Source organism: Anomaloglossus baeobatrachus, chromosome 4 (genome assembly GCF_048569485.1).
Source record: "Anomaloglossus baeobatrachus isolate aAnoBae1 chromosome 4, aAnoBae1.hap1, whole genome shotgun sequence".
Classification (NCBI taxonomy): domain Eukaryota; kingdom Metazoa; phylum Chordata; class Amphibia; order Anura; family Aromobatidae; genus Anomaloglossus; species Anomaloglossus baeobatrachus.
Genome location: NC_134356.1, coordinates 665,177,595 through 665,199,989, shown reverse-complemented (window position 1 = coordinate 665,199,989; position 22,395 = coordinate 665,177,595). Strand labels below are relative to the sequence as shown.

The 22,395-nt window shown below is 50.4% G+C and overlaps 1 protein-coding gene across 1 annotated transcript in view; it reads left to right on the top strand.

Moving 5' to 3' along the window:
* Positions 1–22,395, top strand: part of MISP3 (MISP family member 3) — a 72,272-nt gene that overhangs the window by 31,812 nt on the left and 18,065 nt on the right. Inside the window, exons 2-3 of the mRNA XM_075346640.1 lie at positions 12,346–14,609; positions 20,395–20,982. Of these exons, the coding sequence (XP_075202755.1) occupies positions 12,365–14,609; positions 20,395–20,982 (2,833 nt within the window). The 5' untranslated portion in view covers positions 12,346–12,364. The remainder of the gene's footprint in view (positions 1–12,345; positions 14,610–20,394; positions 20,983–22,395) is intronic.

Below are 22,395 nucleotides of genomic sequence, written 5' to 3'. Positions count from 1 at the left end.
GGCTACTTTACTATACCTAGACACCACTTCTATACCTAAAGTTGCCGCCGTTCTCAAGTTAATGGCGGTGGACAGGATATGGGTGGACATACTGTATAGTGTGTAGAGTGATAATGGAAAAACCATGTTCAGGAATTCCCCCCCAGGCTCCTTGCCTGTATTCCACCTGTCGCGGGCGGGGAGGGGACGCTGCGCTCACCACGCTCGGGTCCGGCGCTGCTGCTGCCTCGCTTGCTGCTCAGTGGCTCGAGCGGTGGGCCGGATCTGGGGACTCGAGCGGCGCTCCTCGCCCGTGAGTGAAAAGGGGAATGGTTTTTGGTGGATTTATTGTCCGTGATGCCACCCACGGTTGTGGTGTGGTTGTGACACCACCTCTGCTCTGGATGGGGATCCCGGGAGCGATGACAGGGAGCAGCTTAGATGTTATTCTTCCCCTCCGTGGGTAGGGGGGTTGGTTGTCCCGGGGCCCGGTGAGGGAGGAATGGCAGGTGGGTTACGGGGCCTGGTGAGGAGCAGGGTCGCGGGGGCAGCACGGTGCCGCACGGCACGGTGGTACTCACTCAGCCAATGATGAATGCAAAGTCTCCGGTAAAACAAACGGCTGGATGGACGGGTCCCACAGACGGCTGCGGTGGTTCTTCTCCCGGTAGGTTGGCGGTGACTGCCTTTCCCTGCACCTGTGTTATGTTCTCGGTTCTGGTGGCTTCCCACCGGTAACCCGCTACCCAGCTTGGATGGATGCCGAGGGAGCCCCTTTTGCCCGCTGGCTCTTGCCCTGGGCACTGTAGCCTTGGCGGTGACTGTATTTCCCTTCACGGTTTGAGCGGTTGCCTTCAATCGGATCTTGACTGCTGAGAAACCCCGGAGGTTCCCTTCGCTAACGGATTTGACCGGTTTTACGGCGACTCCACGCCTGGTCGGGGTCCGTAGGCCCTGCCGAATTTGTGCTGGCTTCTCTTCGCTCCCCGATCCGGTACCGGCGGGCCACCGCCCATCCCCGGTCCTTACGGTTCACGTCAATCAGCCCCTCCTGCAGACGGTCACCACCGTCTGCCAACCTTGCTGTATGTGCCCGGGCCACGCACCCGGACACCGTCAGTCTGCTCCGCTACCACTTCACTCCTCCACTCTCCAAACTGAACTTTCTCCTCTCTCTTCCTTTTCCCGCCTCCAGGACTGTGAACTCCTCGGTGGGTGGGGCCAACCGCCTGGCTCCATCCCCTGGTGTAGACATCAGCCCCTGGAGGGAGGCAACAAGGATTTTTGGCTGACCTTGATGTGCCTAGCCAGGGTGTGGGGTGTGTTGTTGCAGTACCTGTGACGTCCTGGCTTGTCCAGGGCGCCACATTCCCCCTTAGTAAATTGCAGACCATCCGCAGGCTGCCCGTCCATCACCGGTTTTATTTTTGTTAACTGCAAAAGAGTAAAAACACATTTAAAACACAAGCATTTTTTTTAGTCAAACTTCCCATAACAGGAGGCACATTCTTAAACGTTGCTAACGGTATATGTTTATTAAACGGTACGGCTTCCGCTCTTCTCCCACCCAAACAACCTGGCCCTGATGCTGCCCCTAAGAAGCGGGCAGCACCCCTTGACCCCAGTCCAGAACCAAGTTGCCCGAGCGGGTACGGTCCCTTTCAGGGGACCCGCGTCCATGGGGACCCCTGAACCCCCGGAGGATGGCCACCGGTCCAGGTGGTGGCCGGGCCCCAGCCTACTCCATTGCGGGCCCTTCCTCCAATCTGCCTCTCCGGAGGCGGCAATGGTTTAAGCCAACTATTTACATCCCACAAGTTTGTGGTTGCCCTGCAAGTTCTCGGGCTTGTCTGTAAGCAGTTCCTTACGCAACGGTTGCAGAAAGTCCCTACGGGGACAACAGTGCTTCGTAGCCAACGGGCTACCACAAACAAAACTGTAGGGTCCCGACGGAGACTTGCCGTAGGGTCCCAACGGGGACTGTCAGCTGGGTCCCAGGGGCCATCCACAACACCTGGCTCCGGTACAGCTTCCCCCTGCAGCTTTCCCACAGTCCACCATCGAACAGCACGAGCCCCCAACGCCACCCTCACACAGGGGTGACACTGTCCCACAGGACTCCATTTTCAGCTGCCGATGATGCGGGTACGACTGCTCCTCCAACCGGACTCCTTAGCCTTGAGGGCCGTCTGGAATGTCAGCAGAGTCCCAATGGGGACCGACAGCAAGGTAACCGGGAACCGCTACCATGCTCTAACGTTTCTTTCTTAATCAGCAATCCCGCGGCGCAGCTGCCTTTGCTGCCGCTCCCGGTGCGGAGCACTTTCTGCTTGCTCCGGTTCAGGCGGGGTGGGGGATGGGCCCAGCCGGAGTCCCCCCGTGCCGGCTACGACCGGTACCTTCGGTAATGAGGGACCCTGCTGTGACATGGCCTGCTCTGCCTCCTGGCAGCTGCATCCCCGCCGTGCCTCAGCCAAGGCTGGGTGTCTGGGAGCGGTCAGCGGGACTCGCGGTGCTGGCTTCTGGGCGAGGGTTGCCTCCGTTGCGGCCGGGCGGGCTGCCAGGGCCATCGTCCTCTCCGTCGCGGCTGGGAAGGAAGCCGGGACGGGTGCCAGGGCGGTGGTAAAGGTAGGGCCCGAGGGCCGCAGGTCTGGGTCCTCTCCCACAGACGCTGCGGGCTCCGCTACCGGTGGCAGGGGTAACGGGTCGGTCGGGGCGTCGGCCGCGGGCATGGGCAGTGAGGGAGGTAGCGTGGTGGACGGCAGCAGGCCGGGCCCCTCAGCCGTATCGACCGATCCCTCAGGGACATAGGGGCGTGGGTCGCTTACCCGCTCCTCTGAGACCACCTCCACTTCGGATGCCCAAACGGTTGCGGCCAGGCCCTTCATCTCCGATGTCCACTTCGCCAGCATGAAGTGGACTTGGCCCGGGAGCTCCTGGCACATCTTGCTTCTGGATCCAGGAACGTGTTTCAGCAGAGTCCTGGCGTCCCTGCACGCTGCAGCGCTAGTTACATGCGGCTGCGACCACCGCTCCTCCAACGGCTCCCTCGGGCGCAGACATCTTGTTTTCGTCCCCCTTAGTCTTTTTCCGGCTCCTCCTCTACAGGGGCGGGGTTTCGGCTTTCGCGCCTCCACTGCTCAAGGAGACGCTCGAGCGGGGATTTTTCGCGCCCAAAATGGTGGCTTCTCAAAATTTTCGTCCGGACACCTCCGGCGGTCAAAATGCGCACCTCTACCAGACGGCAGAGCGGTAAGATCCTGTTCATGACGCCAAGTTGTCGCGGGCGGGGAGGGGACGCTGCGCTCACCACGCTCGGGTCCGGCGCTGCTGCCTCACTTGCTGCTCGGTGGCTCGAGCGGTGGGCCGGATGCGGGGACTCGAGCGGCGCTCCTCGCCCGTGAGTGAAAAGGGGAATGGTTTTTGGGGGATTTATTGTCCGTGACGTCACCGCTGCTCTGGACGGGGATCCCGGGAGCGATGACAGGGAGCAGCTTAGATGTTGTTTTTCCCCTCCGTGGGTAGGGGGGTTGGTTGTCCCGGGGCCCGGTGAGGGAGGAATGGCAGGTGGGTTACGGGTCCTGGTGAGGAGCAGGGTCGCGGGGGCAGCGCGGTACCGCACGGCACGGTGGTACTCACTCAGCCAATGATGAATGCAAAGTCTCCGGTAAAACAAACGGCTGGATGGACGGGTCCCACAGACGGCTGCGGTGGTTCTTCTCCCAGTAGGTTGGCGGTGACTGCCTTTCCCTGCACCTGTGTTATGTTCTCGGTTCTGGTGGCTTCCCACCGGTAACCCGCTCCCCAGCTTGGATGGATGCTGAGGGAGCCCCTTTTGCCCGCAGGCTCTGGCCCTGGCCCTGGGAACTGTAGCCTTGGCGGTGACTGTATTTCCCTTCACAGTTTGAGCGGTTGCCTTAAATCGGGTCTTGACTGCTGGGAAACCCCGGAGGTTCTGTGGCGCCCTGGACAAGCCAGGGGCCACAGAGAACAGCACCAACACACCCCACACTCCCGGTCAGGCACACCGAAGTCAGACACAAAACCCTTGTTGCCTTCCTCCAGGGGCTGATGATCACATCAGGGGGTGGGCCAGGCGGTTGGCCCCACCCACCGAGGAGTTCACAGTCCTGGAGGCGGGAAAAGCAGGCAGATGAGTTGAGGAGTGGAGAGAGATCAGTTTGGGAAGTGAAAGTGGAAGGAGTAAAGTGGCAGTTAAGCAGCCTTGGCGGTGACCGTCTGCAGGAGTGGCCTATCGGAGTCTACTGTAAGGACCGTGGACGGGCGGTGGCCCGGCGGTACCGGACCGGGACACAAAGAGAAGTCAGCACCAACCGGCAGGGGCTTACGGATCCCGGCAAGGCTAGGAGTCGCCATGAATTTGCCAAATCCGTCAGCGAAGGGAACCTCCTGGGTTTCCCAGCAGCCAAGTCCCGACAGAAGGCAACCGTCCAACCAAGGGAGGGAAACACAGCCACCGCCAAGGCTACCGTTCCCAGGGCCAGAGCCTGCGGGCAAAAGGGGCTCCTCCAGCCCATATCCAAGCTAGGGAGCGGGTTACGGTGGGAACCCATTGGAACCGTTTACAGTACGTAGGTGCAGGGAAAGGCAGTCACCATCAACCTGCCAGGAGAAACAACACCGCAGCTGTCTGTGGGACCCGTCCATCCAGCCGTGTGTTTTACCGAGAACTGTGTCCTCATCATTGGCTGAGTGAGTACCACCGTGCCATGCGGCACAGCGCTGCCCCCGCGACCCTGCACCTCACCAGGCCCTGTAACCCGCCTGCCATCCATCCCTACCCCATCACCGGGCCCCAGGACAACCAACCCCCTACCCACGGAGGGGAGAACTAACAACAAAGCTGCTCCCTGTCACCGCTCCCGGGATCCCCGTCTAGAGCAGCGGTGGTGTCACCAATATCACCACAACCGTGGGTGGCGTCACGGACAATAACCAAATCCCCACCATCCAATCCCCACCCTTTTCACTCACGGGCGAAGAGCGCTGTTCGAGTCCCCGGGATCAGGCCCACCGCTCGAGCCACCACCGAGCAGCAGCAGCCGCAGCAGCAGCGGCCGGACCCGAGCAGTGGGAGAGCGCAGCGTCCCCTCCTCCGCCCGCGACAGTTCCCTTCGCTAACGGATTTGACCGGTTTTACGGCGACTCCAAGCCTGGTCGGGGTCCGTAGGCCCTGCCAAATGGTGCTGGCTTCTCTTCGCTCCCCGATCCGGTACCGGTGGGCCACCGCCCGTCCCCGGTCCTTACGGTTCACGTCAATCAGCCCCTCCTGCAGACGGTCACCACCATCTGCCAACCTTGCTGTATGTGCCCGGGCCACGCACCCGGACACCGTCAGTCTGCTCCGCTACCACTTCACTCCTCAACTTCCCAAACTGAACTCTCTCCTCTTTCTTCCTTTTCCCGCCTCCAGGACTGTGAACTCCTCGGTGGGTGGGGCCAACCACCTGGCTCCACCCCCTGGTGTGGACATCAGCCCCTGGAGGGAGGCAACAAGGATTTTTGTCTGACCTTGATGTGCCTAGCCGGGGTGTGGGGTGTGTTGTTGCAGTACCTGTGACGTCCTGGCTTGTCCAGGGCGCCACACACCAAAATCTACAGAATATCAGACAGAACTGCTGCATTGCCCACAAATAAAGTAGTGGTGCCACTCAGAGACAGAAGCAGAAGGAGCAAGTCCACGAAGTTACACATTCCGTGTTTCCCAGAAAATAACACAGGGTCTTATAGTATTTTTTGCTCCAAAAGATGCTCTAGGGCTTATTTTCAGGGGATGTCTTATATTTTCCCATGAACAACAACAATTCACATTTATTGTGGAACGGAAAAAAAAAAATCAACATTTATGCAAATATAACATATCACCACATTCTGGAACATCAACATTTTGTGTTAATCCTATTACTGGTTCAAATGCACATATTCTTATCTGATCGGCTGTTCTCATGGAGCAGAACCCGTCCTATAGTGGTGGGTACATACCGTATTTACAAAGGTTTAGATTTCCTGCTTAAATGTATTATTCTCGATTTATACTGCTAAGTTTACCCCTAAAAGAAAGCAGACACCCCCTAAAAGAATCACACTTACCAGACCTCAAAACAATTAGAGTTGACAAGTGAAAGGGCTCTCACATACAGATCTGTGTCACTGTCAGGACCTCCCCTGCGTTCTACAGCGGTTGGCTCCCCCTAGTGACTGGAAGCAGTATCACTGGCACGGAGTGATACTAGTACCCGATCAGTTTGTAAGTGCTGCAGTGCAATACAGCTAGGGACCTGCAGATCTCTGTGTGAGAGCCCATCCACCATTGGCACTTGCCAACTGTAATTATTTAAGGTCTGGTGAGTGCGATTTGTGTTAGGTAGGTGGGGGGGCTATTTTCTTTTTAGGGTGTCTTTTGGGGACGTCGGCTTTTTTTTTTTATGAAGAGTCCAGCTGTATTCTTTAACCTTTTTAGCTGCTTGGACACTTCCTTAAGGAACCACAACTAGGGTTTTTTCTTTTTTTTCAAGTAGGGCTTATAGTCTAAGCATACTCCAAAAAGCCCCAAAAAATCCTACTAGGGCTTATTTTCAGGATAGGTCTTATTTTCTGGCAAACAGGGTAGTTACCTATATTTGCTAACTATTTTCAGGAAGAGCAGTGACATGGCAATGGTATGGGGGTCACTTGGTGATATGAATTTGCTAAGTCGAATGTCTGGGTGAGCAGCACGGACCAGAGGGGTTAATGCAGCAGACCTGTATTTGCCACGTAGAACAGCCAGATGATTACGGCTGGATATTCAGGATGGCAGGTGCATCAGTGGAGCTGGATGTAGTAGATGAAGCTAAGCCAAATGTGCGGACAGCATAGGAACAGCAGTGTTGTGTACACAATCTGGCACCTTGTTGCAGGAGTGTAGTAACGCACAGGAATAACAGAGTTATGTAGGCAATCTGGTTCTTTGTTGCAAGAATGCACAACACACAGGAACTGTACAGGAGTGCAGGATATATGTCACCTTGTTGTGTGGTGCATGACTGCAGTTGTGGTAAAGTCTGGTGCTGGTGTGGCGCCCCTGAGGCTTCAGTCACCACGATAGGAGTCAGAAGAACCTGGGAAGATAATAAGCCATCTGGCTGTAGGAGAACCATGTGAAAGAGGAAGTTTGACTTATCGAAAGCACAGAATATCAGCGTGCCTGCCACCTGAATACTCAAGCCGCAAGCAGCAACCTGAGCCAGTCCTAAAAAAGTGGATGATGACATCAGAATTACACACCAGGATGCCACAATAACCCGGCACAGACCAGCACAGAGGGGGCCAGCAATAGGGGAAGAAAGCAACACAGGCTGGAACTGGGACAAATGAGTAACAGTAACCCCCTCCTTGTAGATCCTTTATAAGACTCTAGCATATTGTAACGCCTGCCTGGATCAACAGACTCAGGTAGGATGTAATTAACAGACTAGAGGGAAGCCACTCACCAAGTAGGACCCCCAGAACCCTGAAACCCTTTAACCCCTATACAGGGATTTGGAATTACACAGGGCCCTGGAGATCACTACCTGTGGAAGGCTGCAGTCCGATGAGAGTAGTCGTCAGGCAGGGTCAAACCAGGAATAGCAGAACAGGGACAGAATTGGCAGGCAAGGACGTAATCAGAAAACGTAGCGGAGGTCAAATCCGGATCGGGCAGCGAGGTACAAAAACAGCAGGCAGAAGGGTAGTCAGGAAACACGCAGAAGTCAGCACACAGGAATCACAAAACAGAATAGGGCGGACCAGGAGCCAGGAAATCAGAACTATCTCTGGCAGAGGTCAGCAGACAGGAGGGGAACTAAGAAGGGTGTGGTGTCTTCCCATTGGCTGTAGCTGAACGCTGGCAACTTCAGCTGGAAGACACACGCCACCCACAGTCAGCCAGTGGTACTGCAGATCCCAAGCTAACCCAGCCCAGTGGATGATCGGAGCCTGCGCCCACCGGTGCCACTGGCATCGACTCCTCTCCCATCACCAGCACCATCCACGGCAGGAACACGGCGTCGCCTGGCGATCGGAGCAGAGGTCGCTGGAGCAGACCCCGGTGGCGACGTAACACATACTTCTTCGGGACTGTATCATTTCCAATTTATCAAGTAGAAAAGATTGCCATGAACTTACCCAGAATTTGGTTTATTTCCTACTCCATGTGAGGGTCAGCAGCAGAAACAGAAGCTGACTTGATAATAAGGGCAGTATTTTTTGAGAACCAAGGGACAGGAGCTGTGGCCATACGATCGCCACCAAAAGCTCTGCTTAAATTATAGCCAAGCCCCAGCTGTCACAGCCAGGGAAAATCCCTGCTCTCCCTGGCTGTTTAATTCCCTAAATGCTGCGATCGATATCGATTGCAGCATTTAGGTGGCTGGGAGTGTACTCCCTTTCCCTTCCGATTGATGCCCGCGTGAAGTTGACTGTTTGATATGATTGGCAGAGGAAGATGAGGCTCTCAACCATATACTCTGTCAAAGGGAGATTTCCTCGAAGACTAGGAAAAGTAATTGTTTTGTCCAATGGGATGATGGGAATTAGAAAAAATCCCAGGGTTTTGCTACTTAGACTGATTGATTCTCTTGACCTGCTCATTACTTTTCATTTTTAATAATTTTATTAATTTTCAAAGTAAAACAAAAAACAGTCATCAGCAAAGGAACAGACGTTTTCTGTGGTGCTCCTGATGAAGTCAGAATAGCTCGAAACGCGTAGAGATTACACCTCACCATTCCTTATATGCCGTGTACTGGATTTTATTGAACGTACAACCAGCAGAAAATACTTAATACTGTTATAACTATAGCTTTCCCTTTGTAAAAAATACCTTGTACTTTGACCCTCTATTTGTTTTTTGTTTATTTTTTTTTTTTTGCTGAAATCGAACATAAAAATGTAAAGTTATACATTGCTATTTTTTTCTTACTTTTTTTTAATTGTATTTTAGTGTTTTCCTTATGTAACTATTTTAGTACCGTATCTCTAAGCCTAACCCTAGGCTTAACATTAGTCATACCCTTAGTCCTAGCTGTGACCTAACCTTAGTCTGAATCCTAGTCCAAATTCTAAATAGGGGTACAGAAAGTATGTTAAAACGTAATTTTTTATAATGTTTTTTTGTTTGTTTAGTTGTTTTTTTTATTGAACAGGGGACACTCTTTTACATTTGGACAGATACCCAGCAAGTGTCATTCCACTCATAAAATCATAGGTGAAAGAAGATACAGCGAACCAGGGCGAGCGCATAGTACAGCTTTTGTAATTTCACTTGCTACCTATGCAGAGTGCAGGAAATGGAATGTTTAGTCTTCTGGGTACCTGGGGGTAGGGCCTGCATCTTTGACAGGATGCAGTACCTTGTAGCTTCCTGATAACTTCAGGGGCGCTACATTCAGGCTTGGCGGGAGCAACTGGACTTAAAAATTAAAGTCAAGTTCTGGACCAGACTTGACCCCGGACGCCGAACCCCATATAAGTCTAAGGGACTCGAACTTAAGTATTATAAAATGGTGTTAGTAAGGGCTAGGGGGCTGCAAAATGAGGATAAAATCAGGAAAAATACTGACCAAGTTTCTGCAGTGCTATCACAATGTTTCCGGGTCTGCCCATTCAATCTCATGAATAATCACTGCTTCCTCCACCCACTTTCTATGACAGTATCTGTGATTGGCTGCAGTCAGACTTCCAGCCGCTGTGATTGGTTGCCCTCACACTAGCTGTCTAGCTCCTGGAAGTAGAGTGTAAAAATAAATAATTGGAAAAAATCATTGATATTATGATACCAAGTGCAGATAAAGCAGACAGCTGGAGACTGCAGCCCCCAGCTGTATGTGTTACAGTATCTTGGCTGTGTATCACAATACAAAGGACCTCATGCGGCTTTTGTATTATTATTTAAGTAAATAATTTTAAAAACGGCATGCAGTTACCCCCAATTTTGATACCCAGCCAAGATAAAGCAGACAGCTGAATGCTGGTATTCTCAGGCTGGGGAGGCCCATGGTTATTGGGCCCTCCCGAGCCTAAAAATAGCAGCCCGCAGTGGAACCAGAATTAATTAGATTTACTAATCCTGACGTTTTACTCAGCTCATCCTGATTGCCCTGGAGCGGTGGCAATTGGGGTAATAAAAGGGCTTAATGACAGCTGTAACTTGTAAAAAAATCACAGCTGTGATCTAGCCAGAGGTTACTAATAGGGTGGAGTCTATGAGACCCCCCATTACTAATTATGTAAGTAAAAAAAATAAACACAAAATACTTATAAAAATCCTTTGTATAAAAAAACAACAGTTCACCTGAGGTCTCCGCTGGGGTACCGTGGGAGCCGACAGCTGTGACCTCAGGTGAACTCACTGATGTGACCTATCTCACAGGTGCAGCTTCATCATTGTTTCCCGCAGGCTATGGTGATCGTTCATGTTTTCTAATGTTACCATGCACTGCGACCTCTGGATGTAGCTGAGCTGGGATCGTAATGGGATGTCATGGTGTGGATTACACTGAAGCTGCTGGGGTGTTTTGGGTTAATAAATTGGAGATAGAATGTATTTATTTATTTAATAAATGATTTTTTCATGTGTTTATTTCTTTTTACTTACACGATTAGCAAGGTGGGTTTCATAGACTCCTTCCCATTACTAACCTCAGGCTTGATGACAGCTGTGATTTTTTAACAAGTTACAGCTGTCATTAACCTCTTATATTACCCCAACTGCCACTGCACCAGGACAATTGGGATGAGCCAGGTAAAGTGCCAGGGCTGCTACTCAAAATTGGGGGGGGAGGCTCCAAGTCGTTTTTTTAATTATTTATTTAAATAATTTTTAAAAAGCCGCATGGGGTCCCTTTTATTTTTCTATTTATTACACAGCCAAGATAACACTCACAGCTGCGGGACTGCAGCCTCCAGCTATCTGCTTTATCTGTGCTGGGTATCAAAATACAGGGAACTATACGTCACTTTTTCCAATTTTTATTTATTTTTATATTCCACTTCGGAGACTCAGAAAACTAGTATGAGGGCAACAAATCAGATATGCTGGCACACCGGCAGTCTGACTGCAACCAATCACAGATGCTGTCACAGGGGTGGGTGGAGGAAACAGTAAATATTCATGAGATATAATGAGTGGAACCAGAAGGAATCAAGCTTTAATCCCCATTTTGCTTCCTTTCTTTTATCTGCGTGGCTAAACCCAAACAGTAAAAACGACTTTCATGAGAAGTCCATATTTGAGGTTCGTACACTTAGGCCCTGTGCGCACACTGCGGTTTTTGCCGCAGATTTTCCACAGTTTTTGCTGCAGAAAAGGTGTGGTTTTTGTTCATAACCTTTCTGCAGTCCTTCCCCAGCAAAATCTATGGGAAAATCAAAATGCTGTGCTCACATTGCGATTTTTTCCTATAGGTTTTGCTGCAGAATTTCTGCAACTTTTCTGCAGCAAAAAAGAAGTAGAATGTCACTTCTTTTCTGCAGATACCTACTTTTTTGCCATAAATAATGGTAAAAAACGCATAGACCAACCCGCAGAAAAAACACAGCAAAACCACGGCAAACCGGTAAAACCGTATGCGGATTCCGGGTGCGTTTTTACCGCGTTTTTTACCACAGGTGCGGTATTCTGCCAGAGGGTGCGGATTTTTCTTAAGAAAAGCAAATTTCCCAATGCGCACAGAATCACAGCTGCAGCATTTTGTCATCACGCCCTTCGGCTATATATACCCACTTCTGACTTTACTCCATGCCAGTGATAGATCTATTCTATACTGACCACGTTGAAGAAGCTCGTCTCTGCATAGTTGTGGTGTTGTTTGAGTTGCAGCTGTGAAGTTTCCTGCTGAAGAAACCAATGAGTGCTTTTGTTGTGTCTTTCCCAACTAGTTTGTTATATCTTCCTTGTGTTGTTTTATTGTAGGAGTAGGACTAGTATCTCGCTGGCCTGTACCCTAATCAGGATACGTTCAGGATCAGCAAGGGCCTAGGCACGTGACAGTGCAAGGGGGGAAGGATCCGTCTAGTGAAATTAGGGGAAGAGGGATCAGTGACAGGTGATTGTGAGGTGGTGCCCCACTCCCTGTCCCCAGGTCCTTCCTTTACATCATCCTTGGTTTTCTCTCTGTGCTGCGCACACGTCATGCGTTCCCTCACCCTGACATGACATCTAAGCAGCAAAGTTTATATTCTAATGCAATCAGTGCAATGTAATCATAAATAACTAGGTACAATGGTTCCCATTAGAGCTCACACTCTACTAGGTAATGAGTAAAGTTATTTAAGGTATATAAGATCATTAATAAAAACATAGACCTTTTTCTCTTCACACAGGTATTCTACAAAACATTCAATGACGTCAGAGCAGAAAGTATCAAGCACTGGTGATAACCAGCCAAATCCCACCGTCAGTAGCGGAGAGCCCATAAACCCTACAAATGACAGAGAAAGACCCAGCTGCTGTACTACTGATGCTGACCACAAGGGGGAGCCAGGGTCACATCCAGTCACAGGTCCACCTGAGGAGAGGAGAGAACAGGTAGACGGGGCAAATGATGGGCACGGGGTCAATGCCGGAGAAGGGGAAGGAGCTGGAGCACTGGAGAGGCAAAAGGAAGGGGACAAGACAGCAGAAGAGAAGGCCGCCTGCGAAAATACATCCCACCAGGTGACAAGCGTAGAGGTTTCAGCGAAGAAGGAGGAGGTACCTGTAGCATTGTTACTGTCATTGGATGAAAGTGGCCCCTCAGAAGAGGAAAGAGCAGTCCAAGGGCCACAGGTCACAGGAACGGAGACAGAAGGGCACGTATTAGTTAAGGGGACAGGTCCTGAAATGACACAGGTGACAGAAGAAGTGACAAAGGTGACAGAAGAAGTGTCAAAGGTGACAGTAGAAGTGACAGCGCCACAGGTGACAGGTGAACTGAAAGCATCACAGGTGACAGGTGAGGAGACAGCGCCACAGGTGATGGAAGAGACAGCACCACACGTTTCAGATAAAGAGACAGCGCCACAGGTGATAGGTGAACTGAAAGCATCACAGGTGACAGGTGAGGAGACAGCGCCACAAGTGACAGTTGCAGAGATAGTGCCACAGGTGACAGAAGTGACAGTGCCACAGGTGACAGGTGAACTGAAAGCGCCACAAGTGACAGGTGAAGAGACAGCGCCACAAGTGAGAGGTGAAGAGACAGCGCCACAGGTGACAGGAGAAGTGACAGCGCCACAGGTGACAGGTGAAGAGAAAGCGCCACAGGTGACAGGTGAAGAGACAGCGCCACAGGTGACAGGAGGAGTGACAGCGCCACAAATGACAGGAGAAGTGACAGCACCACAGGTGACAGGAGGAGTGACAGCGCCACAGGTGACAGTTGCAGTTGAAGAAACAGGGTTGAAAGAGGCAGCTGAGGAACCGGAGACACAAGGTGTGCAAGTGACAGGTGAGGAGACATGTCCCCCAAAAACTGATGACTTCCCTTCTGCAGAAGCCGCCCTTCCTGAGAGTAGTGAGGGTGCAGGACCAGACGAGCAAAGAGGAGCACAGGTGACCGACACCGGCCTGCAGGAAAGTAAGGATGCACCGGTGTCACATGCAGGTGAGAGGTGGATTGACATGCTGGTGCACACCATAGTGACAGAGGCGACAGGTGAGCAGGACACAGATGTCCAGGGACCAGTAGATACCACTGCAGAGAGGACAGAGGAGAAGAAACATTCCACCGTGCAAGTGACAGAAACAATGACAGGTGAGCAGGTGACAGCACAGGCAGCAGGTGCAGCCGCACAGGTGATCACTGACGGGCAGGTGTCTAGTAACATCCCAGACATAGCTCCACACGTGTCAGGAGAGGAGCCGGAGCAGCAGGTGGGGGCTGAGGAGGAGACAGCTACACCTGAACAGGTAAAAGTCACAAGTACAGACAGGCAGGTAGAGGAGGCGGCTGCCCAGGTGACTGTCACTGTGGAGGAAGTACAGGAGGACATCAGCAGTAATGTGGAAGCAGGTGGACAGGTGACAGCCTCAGGAGAGGAAGCAGACAGGGAAGTGACACCTGATCTGGTCACACTCGCTGGCAGGGAGGGGACATTAGACCAAGACCAGCAGGCAGCATGCCGGGAGAAGGAGTGGCCATTTCTTATTTGCACTGTCAGTGAGGTAAGAACAGTCACAGAAGCGCAGGGAGACACATCACAAGGGTCATTTACCCAGAAAGAAGCTTCCATCGATACACCTGAGATGAAGGAAAGGGAAATCATAGAGGATGGGACCAGTCCGACCCCTGAAACCCCCATAGAGCGTGAGATCCGCTTGACCATGGAACGAGAGATGACTCTACGTCAAGAGAGGGGCATCAGCTCGCCGATTGGGCAGCAGCCAGAGTTGGTTGAGGTGCGAAGAAAGACGATTTTGGTGGAGCCCATGGCAGTCCCTGGCAAAGAACGCCAATTGGCGGGGGCACAGATGCAGAGGGAGATCCAGCTGGAGACCCAAAGAGAGAAAGACTTGGTGGATCTGGGCAAAGTAATGGGCACCTATGACCGTGGACCTCAGCAGGAGCTACAGGAAAAGAAAATGATATTCGAGAGCATGAGAACAGGTATGTGTTCTATATTAAGTGGCAGGTGCCATCATTTATGTACATCTCTCTCTGGGCAGCTCAAACTGGAGAGTGCTACTTAGTATGTAATGGTAAACCATCAACCAGCCAAGTGTGAGGAGTGATCTGCTCCATTGGTGGCTTCAGTAGGGATCCACCACATGTCACCATCATTGGCATGTGCCTCTGAGATGAGGTCCGGCCACCCATACCCTTGTTATAAGATTGTATGTCTTCTCCACTTGTCTTCAGTACTTGGAATGATCTGCTCCACCGGTGACTTAAGCAGGGATCCACCACATGTCACCATCATTGGCATGTGCCTCTGAGACGAGGCCCGGCCACCCATACCCTTGTCTTTCAGAAGATTGTATGTCTTCTCCACCTGTTTCCGGTACTTAGATTGATCTGCTCCACTAGTGGCTTCAGCAGAGATCTACCATGGGTCACCATCTCACCATCATGGGCATGTGCCTCTGAGATGAGGCCTGGCCACCCATACCCTTCTATGTTAAAAGTTTGTATCTGTTCTCCACCTGTCTCTGGTACTTGGAGTGATCTGCTCCGCCAGTGGCTTCAGCAGGGATCCACCACAGGTCACAATCATGGGCATGTGCCTCTGAGACAAGGCCCGACCACCCATACCCTTCTCTTTTAGAAGTTTGCATGTCTTCTCCACCTGTTTCTTGTACTTTGTGTGATCTGCTCTACTGATGGCTTCAGCAGGGATCCACCACAGGCCACCATCATGGGCATGTTCCTCTGAGATGAGGACCGTCCACCCATACCCTTTGATTTTACAAGATTGTATGTCTTCTCCACCTGTCTCCAGTACTATTAGGACACTGTTTTTTCTGTGTAGACCATTTGCTTTGTACCTGACTGCCTGCCCAATACAATGACATCCTAAATGGGAACTTTCTGTCCTAACCTGTTTTTTCAGCATTTGACCCACGGCGCCTACTAACAACATAGACTTCTCTGCTATCTGACTTCCACATTACAGACAAATTGACATATAGGTAATGCAGCCGTATTTTACTGTATAGATTGTGGATGTGCCAGGACTTCTCACGGTTCTACTAGACCGAACGTACTGTATCTAGTACCAAAGGATTGAGGTAAGAGGTAAGCTTGGTTCTGGTTCGGTAAAATTACACAGGTGTTATATGCACTGACATGTGGCTGAATTATGGACTTGTGACGCCAGTCCGCTACCGATCACCTCTCGTGGCCACCACCCAATGCATAAAGATCTCCCCAGCAGATAAAGGCTGCAATACTCATTCATTATCATATCCTCCTACTATCAGTACAGGATAAGTAATGTATGTACACAGTGACTGCACCAGCAGAATAGTGAGTGCAGCTCTGAAGTATAATACAGGAGGTAACTCAGGATCAGTGCACAATAAGTAATGTAATGTATGTACACAGTGACTGCACCAGCAGAATAGTGAGTGCAGCTCTGGAGTATAATACAGGAGGTAACTCAGGATCAGTGCACAATAAGTAATGTAATGTATGTACACAGTGACTGCACCAGCAGAATACTGAGTGCAGCTCTGGAGTATAATGCAGGATGTAACTTAGGATCAGTAATGTAATGTATGTACACAGGGACTCCACCAGCAGAATAGTGAGTGCAGCTCTGGAGTATAATGCAGGATGTAACTTAGGATCAGTACAGGATCAGTAATGTAATGTATGTACACAGTGACTGCACCAGCAGAATAGTGAGTGCAGCTCTGGAATATAATACAGGAGGTAACTCGGGATCAGTAATGTATGTACACAGTGATTAAACCAGCAGAATAGTGAGTGCAGCTCTGGAGTATAATACAGGAGGTAACTCAGGATCTGTACAGGATCAGTAATGTTATATATGTACACAGTGACTGCACCAGCAGAATAGTGAGTGCAGCTCTGGAGTATAATACAGGAGGCAACTCAAGATCAGTACATGATCAGTAATGTAATGTATGTACACAGTGACTGCACCAGCAGAATAGTGAGTGCAGCTCTGGAATATAATACAGGAGGTAACTCGGGATCAGTAATGTATGTACACAGTGATTAAACCAGCAGAATAGTGAGTGCAGCTCTGGAGTATAATACAGGAGGTAACTCGGGATCAGTGCAGGATAAATATTGTAATGGGTATGAAAGTGACTCAACATTTTATGTAGGTTATAGCTATAAAAATAACCCTGCATATTAGAGACTGATGCTCTCTGACAGTCCGGTTTGGAGAACGTCTATTCATCAGCTGATTTTCATAACAACTAAAAAGTTCCTCAGTTGTTATTACCTAGTGACTTATTATCTTCCTAGTAAGGCATTACACAGATCCTCTCCTCCCTCACAGAGATGGGACCCGATCTGGGATCTCCCCAGCATTGCCCCAATATGGAAAGAGCCCTTTTAATTACTGCTAGACCCAATGGTACCTGTTGTACCACTGGCCCATTATCATGACAGGCAATCATGTCTACTGGTGCGGCGGTCCGATCCTCATCTTCATATACCCTCTGACACTCTTCTTTAGTCCTTGTGACACTTAGGGGTACTTTGCACGCTGTGACATCGCTACTGCGATATCGTCGGGGTCAAATCGAAAGTGACGCACATCCAGCGCCGGTAACGACGTTGCAACGTGTAAAGCCTAGATGTGCCGATAAACGATCGCAAAAGCGACGAAAATCGGTGATCTGTGTAGTGTCGGTCATTTTCATAATGTAGCACCAATAGGAGATACGATGTTGTTCCTCGTTCCTGCGGCAGCATACATCGCTGTGTGTGAAACCGCAGGAACGAGGAACATCTCCTTACCTGCCTCCACCGGCAATGCGGAAGGAAGGAGTTGGGCGGGATGTTTACGTCCCGCTCATCTCCGCCCCTCCGCTTCTATTGGCTGCCTGCCGTGTGACGTCGCTGTGACGCCGCACGACCCGCCCCCTTAGGAAGGAGGCGGGTCGCCAGCCAGAGCGACATCGCAGGGCAGGTAAGTGCGTGTGAAGCTGCCGGAGCGATAATATTCGCTACGGCAGCTATCACAAGATATCACATGTGCGACGGGGGCGGGGACTATTGTCACGGGCGGAGGAGGGGACGCTGCGCTCTCCCACTGCTCGGGTCCGGCCGCTGCTGCTCGGTGGTGGCTCGAGCGGTGGGCCGGATCCCGGGGACTCGAGCGGCGCTCCTCGCCCATGAGTGAAAAGGGGGATTTGATTGTGGGGATTTGATATTGTCTGTGACGCCACCCACGGTTGTGGTGAGATTGGTGACACCACCGCTGCTCTGGACGGGGATCCCGGGAGCGATGACAGGGAGCAGCCTGGATGTTAGTTCTCCCCTCCGTGGGTAGGGGGTTGGTTGTCCCGGGGCCCGGTGATGGGGGTAGGGATGGTTGGCAGGCGGGTTACGGGGCCTGGCGAGGTGCAGGGTCGCGGGGGCAGCGCTGTGCCGCACGGCACGGTGGTACTCACTCAGCCAATGATGTACACAGAGTCTCCGGTAAAACAAACAGCTGGATGGACGGGTCCCACAGACGGCTGCGGTGTTTCTCCTTCCGGCAGGTTGATGGTGACTGCCTTTCCCTGCACCTGTGTAGTGTAAACGGTTCCAATGGGTTCCCACCGGTAACCCACTCCCCAGCTTGGATGGGTGCTGAAGGAGCCCCTTTTGCCCGCAGGCTCTGGCCCTGGGAACTTTAGCCTTGGCGGTGACTGTATTTCCCTCTCTCGGTTGGACTGTTGCCTTCTGTCGGGACTTGGCTGCTGGGAAACCCAGGAGGTTCCCTTCGCTAACGGATTTGACAAATTGCACGGCGACTCCTAGCCTTGTCGGGGTCCGTAAGCCCCTGCCGGATGGTGCTGGCTTCTCTTTGCGTACCGGTCCGGTACCGTCGGGCCACCGTCCTTACGGTTAGCTCCAATAGGCCACTCCTGCAGACGGTCACCACCGTCTGCCAACCTTGCTGATCCGTCCGGGCCACACACCCGGACCAACTTCAGGCTGCTTAACTGCCACTTCTCTCCTTCCACTTCAAACTCCACAACTAAACTAAAACTTTCTGCTTTTCCCGCCTCCAGGACTGTGAACTCCTCGGTGGGCGGGACCAACCGCCTGGCCCACCCCCTGGTGTGAACATCAGCCCCTGGAGGAAGGCAACAAGGGTTTTTGTCTGACTTAGGTGTACCTGACCGGGAGTGTGGGGTGTGTTGGTGTTGTTCTGTGACGACCTGGCTTGTCCAGGGCGCCACACTCACACTATCGCGCTCGGCATCGCTAGCCGATGCTAGCGATGTCGCAACGTGCAAAGTACCCCTAAGCGACAGCACAAATGTAGAGATCCTGCTGGTGACCCACAAGAAGATCTTTGACAGATGCTATTTTTCTATGATGTCCCTCTGCCTACATCAGGCATATACTCATCCAAATGGGACACCCTATTTCTGACTGAATAAAGGGATACTTCCTTCTCTCCACAGGATATGTCCTACATGTCTGACAGATATGGGTCTGACCGATCAGACCTCCAACTATCTTGAGAGTGTGTATTAGATGTTCTCTTTCTATGATGTCCCTCTGCCTACATCAGGCATATGCTCATCCAACTAGGACATCCTTTTTGTGACTGAAAAAAGGGATACTCCCCTTTCTTCACAGGATAGAACGTATGGGTCTGACCGATGAGACCTCCACCTATCTAGAGAGTGTGTATTAGAGGTTCTCTATCTATGACGTCCCCTCTGCCTTCGTCGGGCATATGTTCATCTCATCCAAATGGGACATCCCCTCTCTTCACAGAATATAACGTATGGGTCTGACCGATGAGACCTCCACCTATCTTGAGAGTGTGTATTAGATGTTTGACAGATGTTATTTTTTATGACATCCCTCCGCCTTCGTCAGGCATATGCTCATCCAACTAGGACATCCTCTTTCTGATTGAATAAAGGGATGCTCCCCTCTCTCCACAGGATATGTCCTACATGTCTGACAGATATGGGTCTGACCGATCAGACCTCCACCTATCTTGAGAATGTAGATGTTATCTTTCAATGACATCCCTCTACCTTCATCAGGCATATGCTCATTTAACTAGGATATCCTATTTGTGACTTAATAAAGGGATACTCCCCTCTCTTCACGGAATATGTCGTGTCTGACGGATATGGGTCTGACTGATCAGACCTCCACCTGTCTTGAGAGTATATATTAGATGTTTGACAGATGCTACTTTTCTATGATGTCCCTCTGCCTTCATCAGGCTTATGTTCATTCAAATGGGACATCCTATTTCTGACTAAATAAAGAGATACTCCCATCTCTCCACAGGATATGTCATAAATGTCTAACAGATATGGGTCTGTCCGATCAGACCTCCACCTATCTTGAGAGTGTGTATTAGATGTTATCTTTCTATAACATCCCTCTGCCTTCATCAAGCATATGCTCATCCACCTGGGATATGCTATTTGTGACTTAATGAAGGGATACTCCCTTTTCTTCACAAGATCTCCACCTATCATGAAAATGTGTATTATATGGTTGACAGATGTTATTTGGGCCTACTTGGGGGAAAAAGAGGATGACCATGAATGTTTTCTGTCTGGTTCCTGGCCCACACTTCTGGCGGCAGCTAATCTTCTGAACAAGGAATAGGGCATACTGAAATACAACATGTCCCATCCTTCTTTTCCCCCAAATCTGCCATTTGGATGGGAGGTCAGGGCACCCTCAAAAACAGTGACCATATTATCTCTTGCATGTTTTACAGAGCCAACTGATGCTCCCATCAAGAAGAGGCAAAGTGAGCCCCAGCAGCAACCAAAGCCCCAGGATTCTCCGCCATCAAATATCCCTCTATCTACTAACCATGTGGTACCTGCAAAAGTAACCAAGAAAGGGCCTTCATACACTGAGGCCAATGGTAGCAATGTTATCATCATAGAGCACAGTTCTTTGCTCCGAAGGTCTGCCCCGGGAAATACCTTTAGCTCCACCCCTGCTGATTCACGTCGCTCCACCCCTGTTGATTCACGTCGCCCCACCCCTGCTGATTCACGTCGCTCCACCCCTGCTGATTCACGTCAATCAACCTCTGCTCAGATCTCCTACATGAACTCATCAGGACCTCCTCTCATCAACTCTGCTAGTACCCCTGTTCCATCTGGAAGCCCCTTTCCACTGCTCCAGTCACCAAACCCAAGTTCTTTGCTAGAGAGAGAAATAGAGGAGGTGAATGAGAGAGAGCGGGAACTCCAAAGGCAGAGAAGTAGCATATATGGAAGAGATGAAACTGACGGGCAGACCAAACAGAAGAGCCAAGAGATCACTTCTGACGTCCAAAGTGTCTATCAACCAGGTAAGACCTCAAGCATGAAAAATGTCTAGTGTAAAGGGATGTTTGTATTAGAAAACCCATTTTCAAGCACCTTAACAGGGAGAAAACCCATTTTCAAGCACCCTACTAGGGAGAAAACCCATTTTCAAGCACCCTACTAGGGAGAAAACCCATTTTCAAGCACCCTAATAGGGAGAAAACCCATTTTCAAGCACCCTAATAGGGAGAAAACCCATTTTCAAGCACCCTACTAGGGAGAAAAAACATTTTCAAGCACCCTACTAGGGAGAACATCCATATTCAAGCACCCTAATAGGGAGAAAAACCATTTTCAAGCACCGTACTAGGGAGAAAAAACATTTTCAAGCACCCTACTAGGGAGAAAACACATTTTCAAGCACCCTAACAGGGAGAAAACACATTTTCAAGTGCCTTAATAGGGACAAAACACATTTTTAAGGGCCCTAATAAGGAGAAAACCCATATTCAAGCACCCTAATAGGGAGAAAAAACATTTTCAAGCACCCTACTAGGGAGAAAACCCATTTTCAAGTGCCCTAACAGGGAGAAAACACATTTTCAAGTGCCTTAATATAGAGAAAACACATTTTTAAGGGCCCTAATAGGGAGAAAACCCATTTTCAAGCGCCCTAACAGGGAGAAAACACATTTTCAAGTGCCTTAATAGGGACAAAACACATTTTTAAGGGCCCTAATAAGGAAAAAACCCATATTCAAGCACCCTAATAGGGAGAAAAAACATTTTCAAGCACCCTAACAGGGAGAAAACACATTTTCAAGTGCCTTAATATAGAGAAAACACATTTTTAAGGGCCCTAATAGGGAGAAAACCCATTTTCAAGCACCCTAATAGGGAGTTTTAATCAAATAAAGGGGACTCCTGCTTCCAATAGGACCTATGCACTGCTTAATTTATTCCAGGGCTGGCGCTCACTTGTTTCCCACAGATAACAGCATATCACATACAATAGCTGTCAGACAGCAATTCCTTTTCTTATACATATGCATGCTCAGTTTGACTGAGCATGCATAAGTTTACAACAGGGAGAATAGTATAAGCTGCGGGACCATTCCTCTGGCAGCAGCTTATGTCCTGTAGTAACAAAGAATCGGGCAAATCTTGCTTTTCCTGCTGCAAGACATCTCAAGATCAGCTTATTATTTGGAGATCCTCCTTATGAATAAGGATTGTCCTATGCAGAGAACTCTTCAAACTGAACCAATATTATATTTCAGTAGAGCCGGCTGTCAGTCAGTACCAGGGGGTGCAGTTACAGCCGCCACTCACTATATACAGAGCGGCGACTGCAACATGCGCCGGAGCCACCGCTGAATGCAGAACACCGCCGGGAAGAATAAAGTTAATTTCCTCCTTGCAGCTTCAGAACCCTATAAACCTACAGATCAACCCTA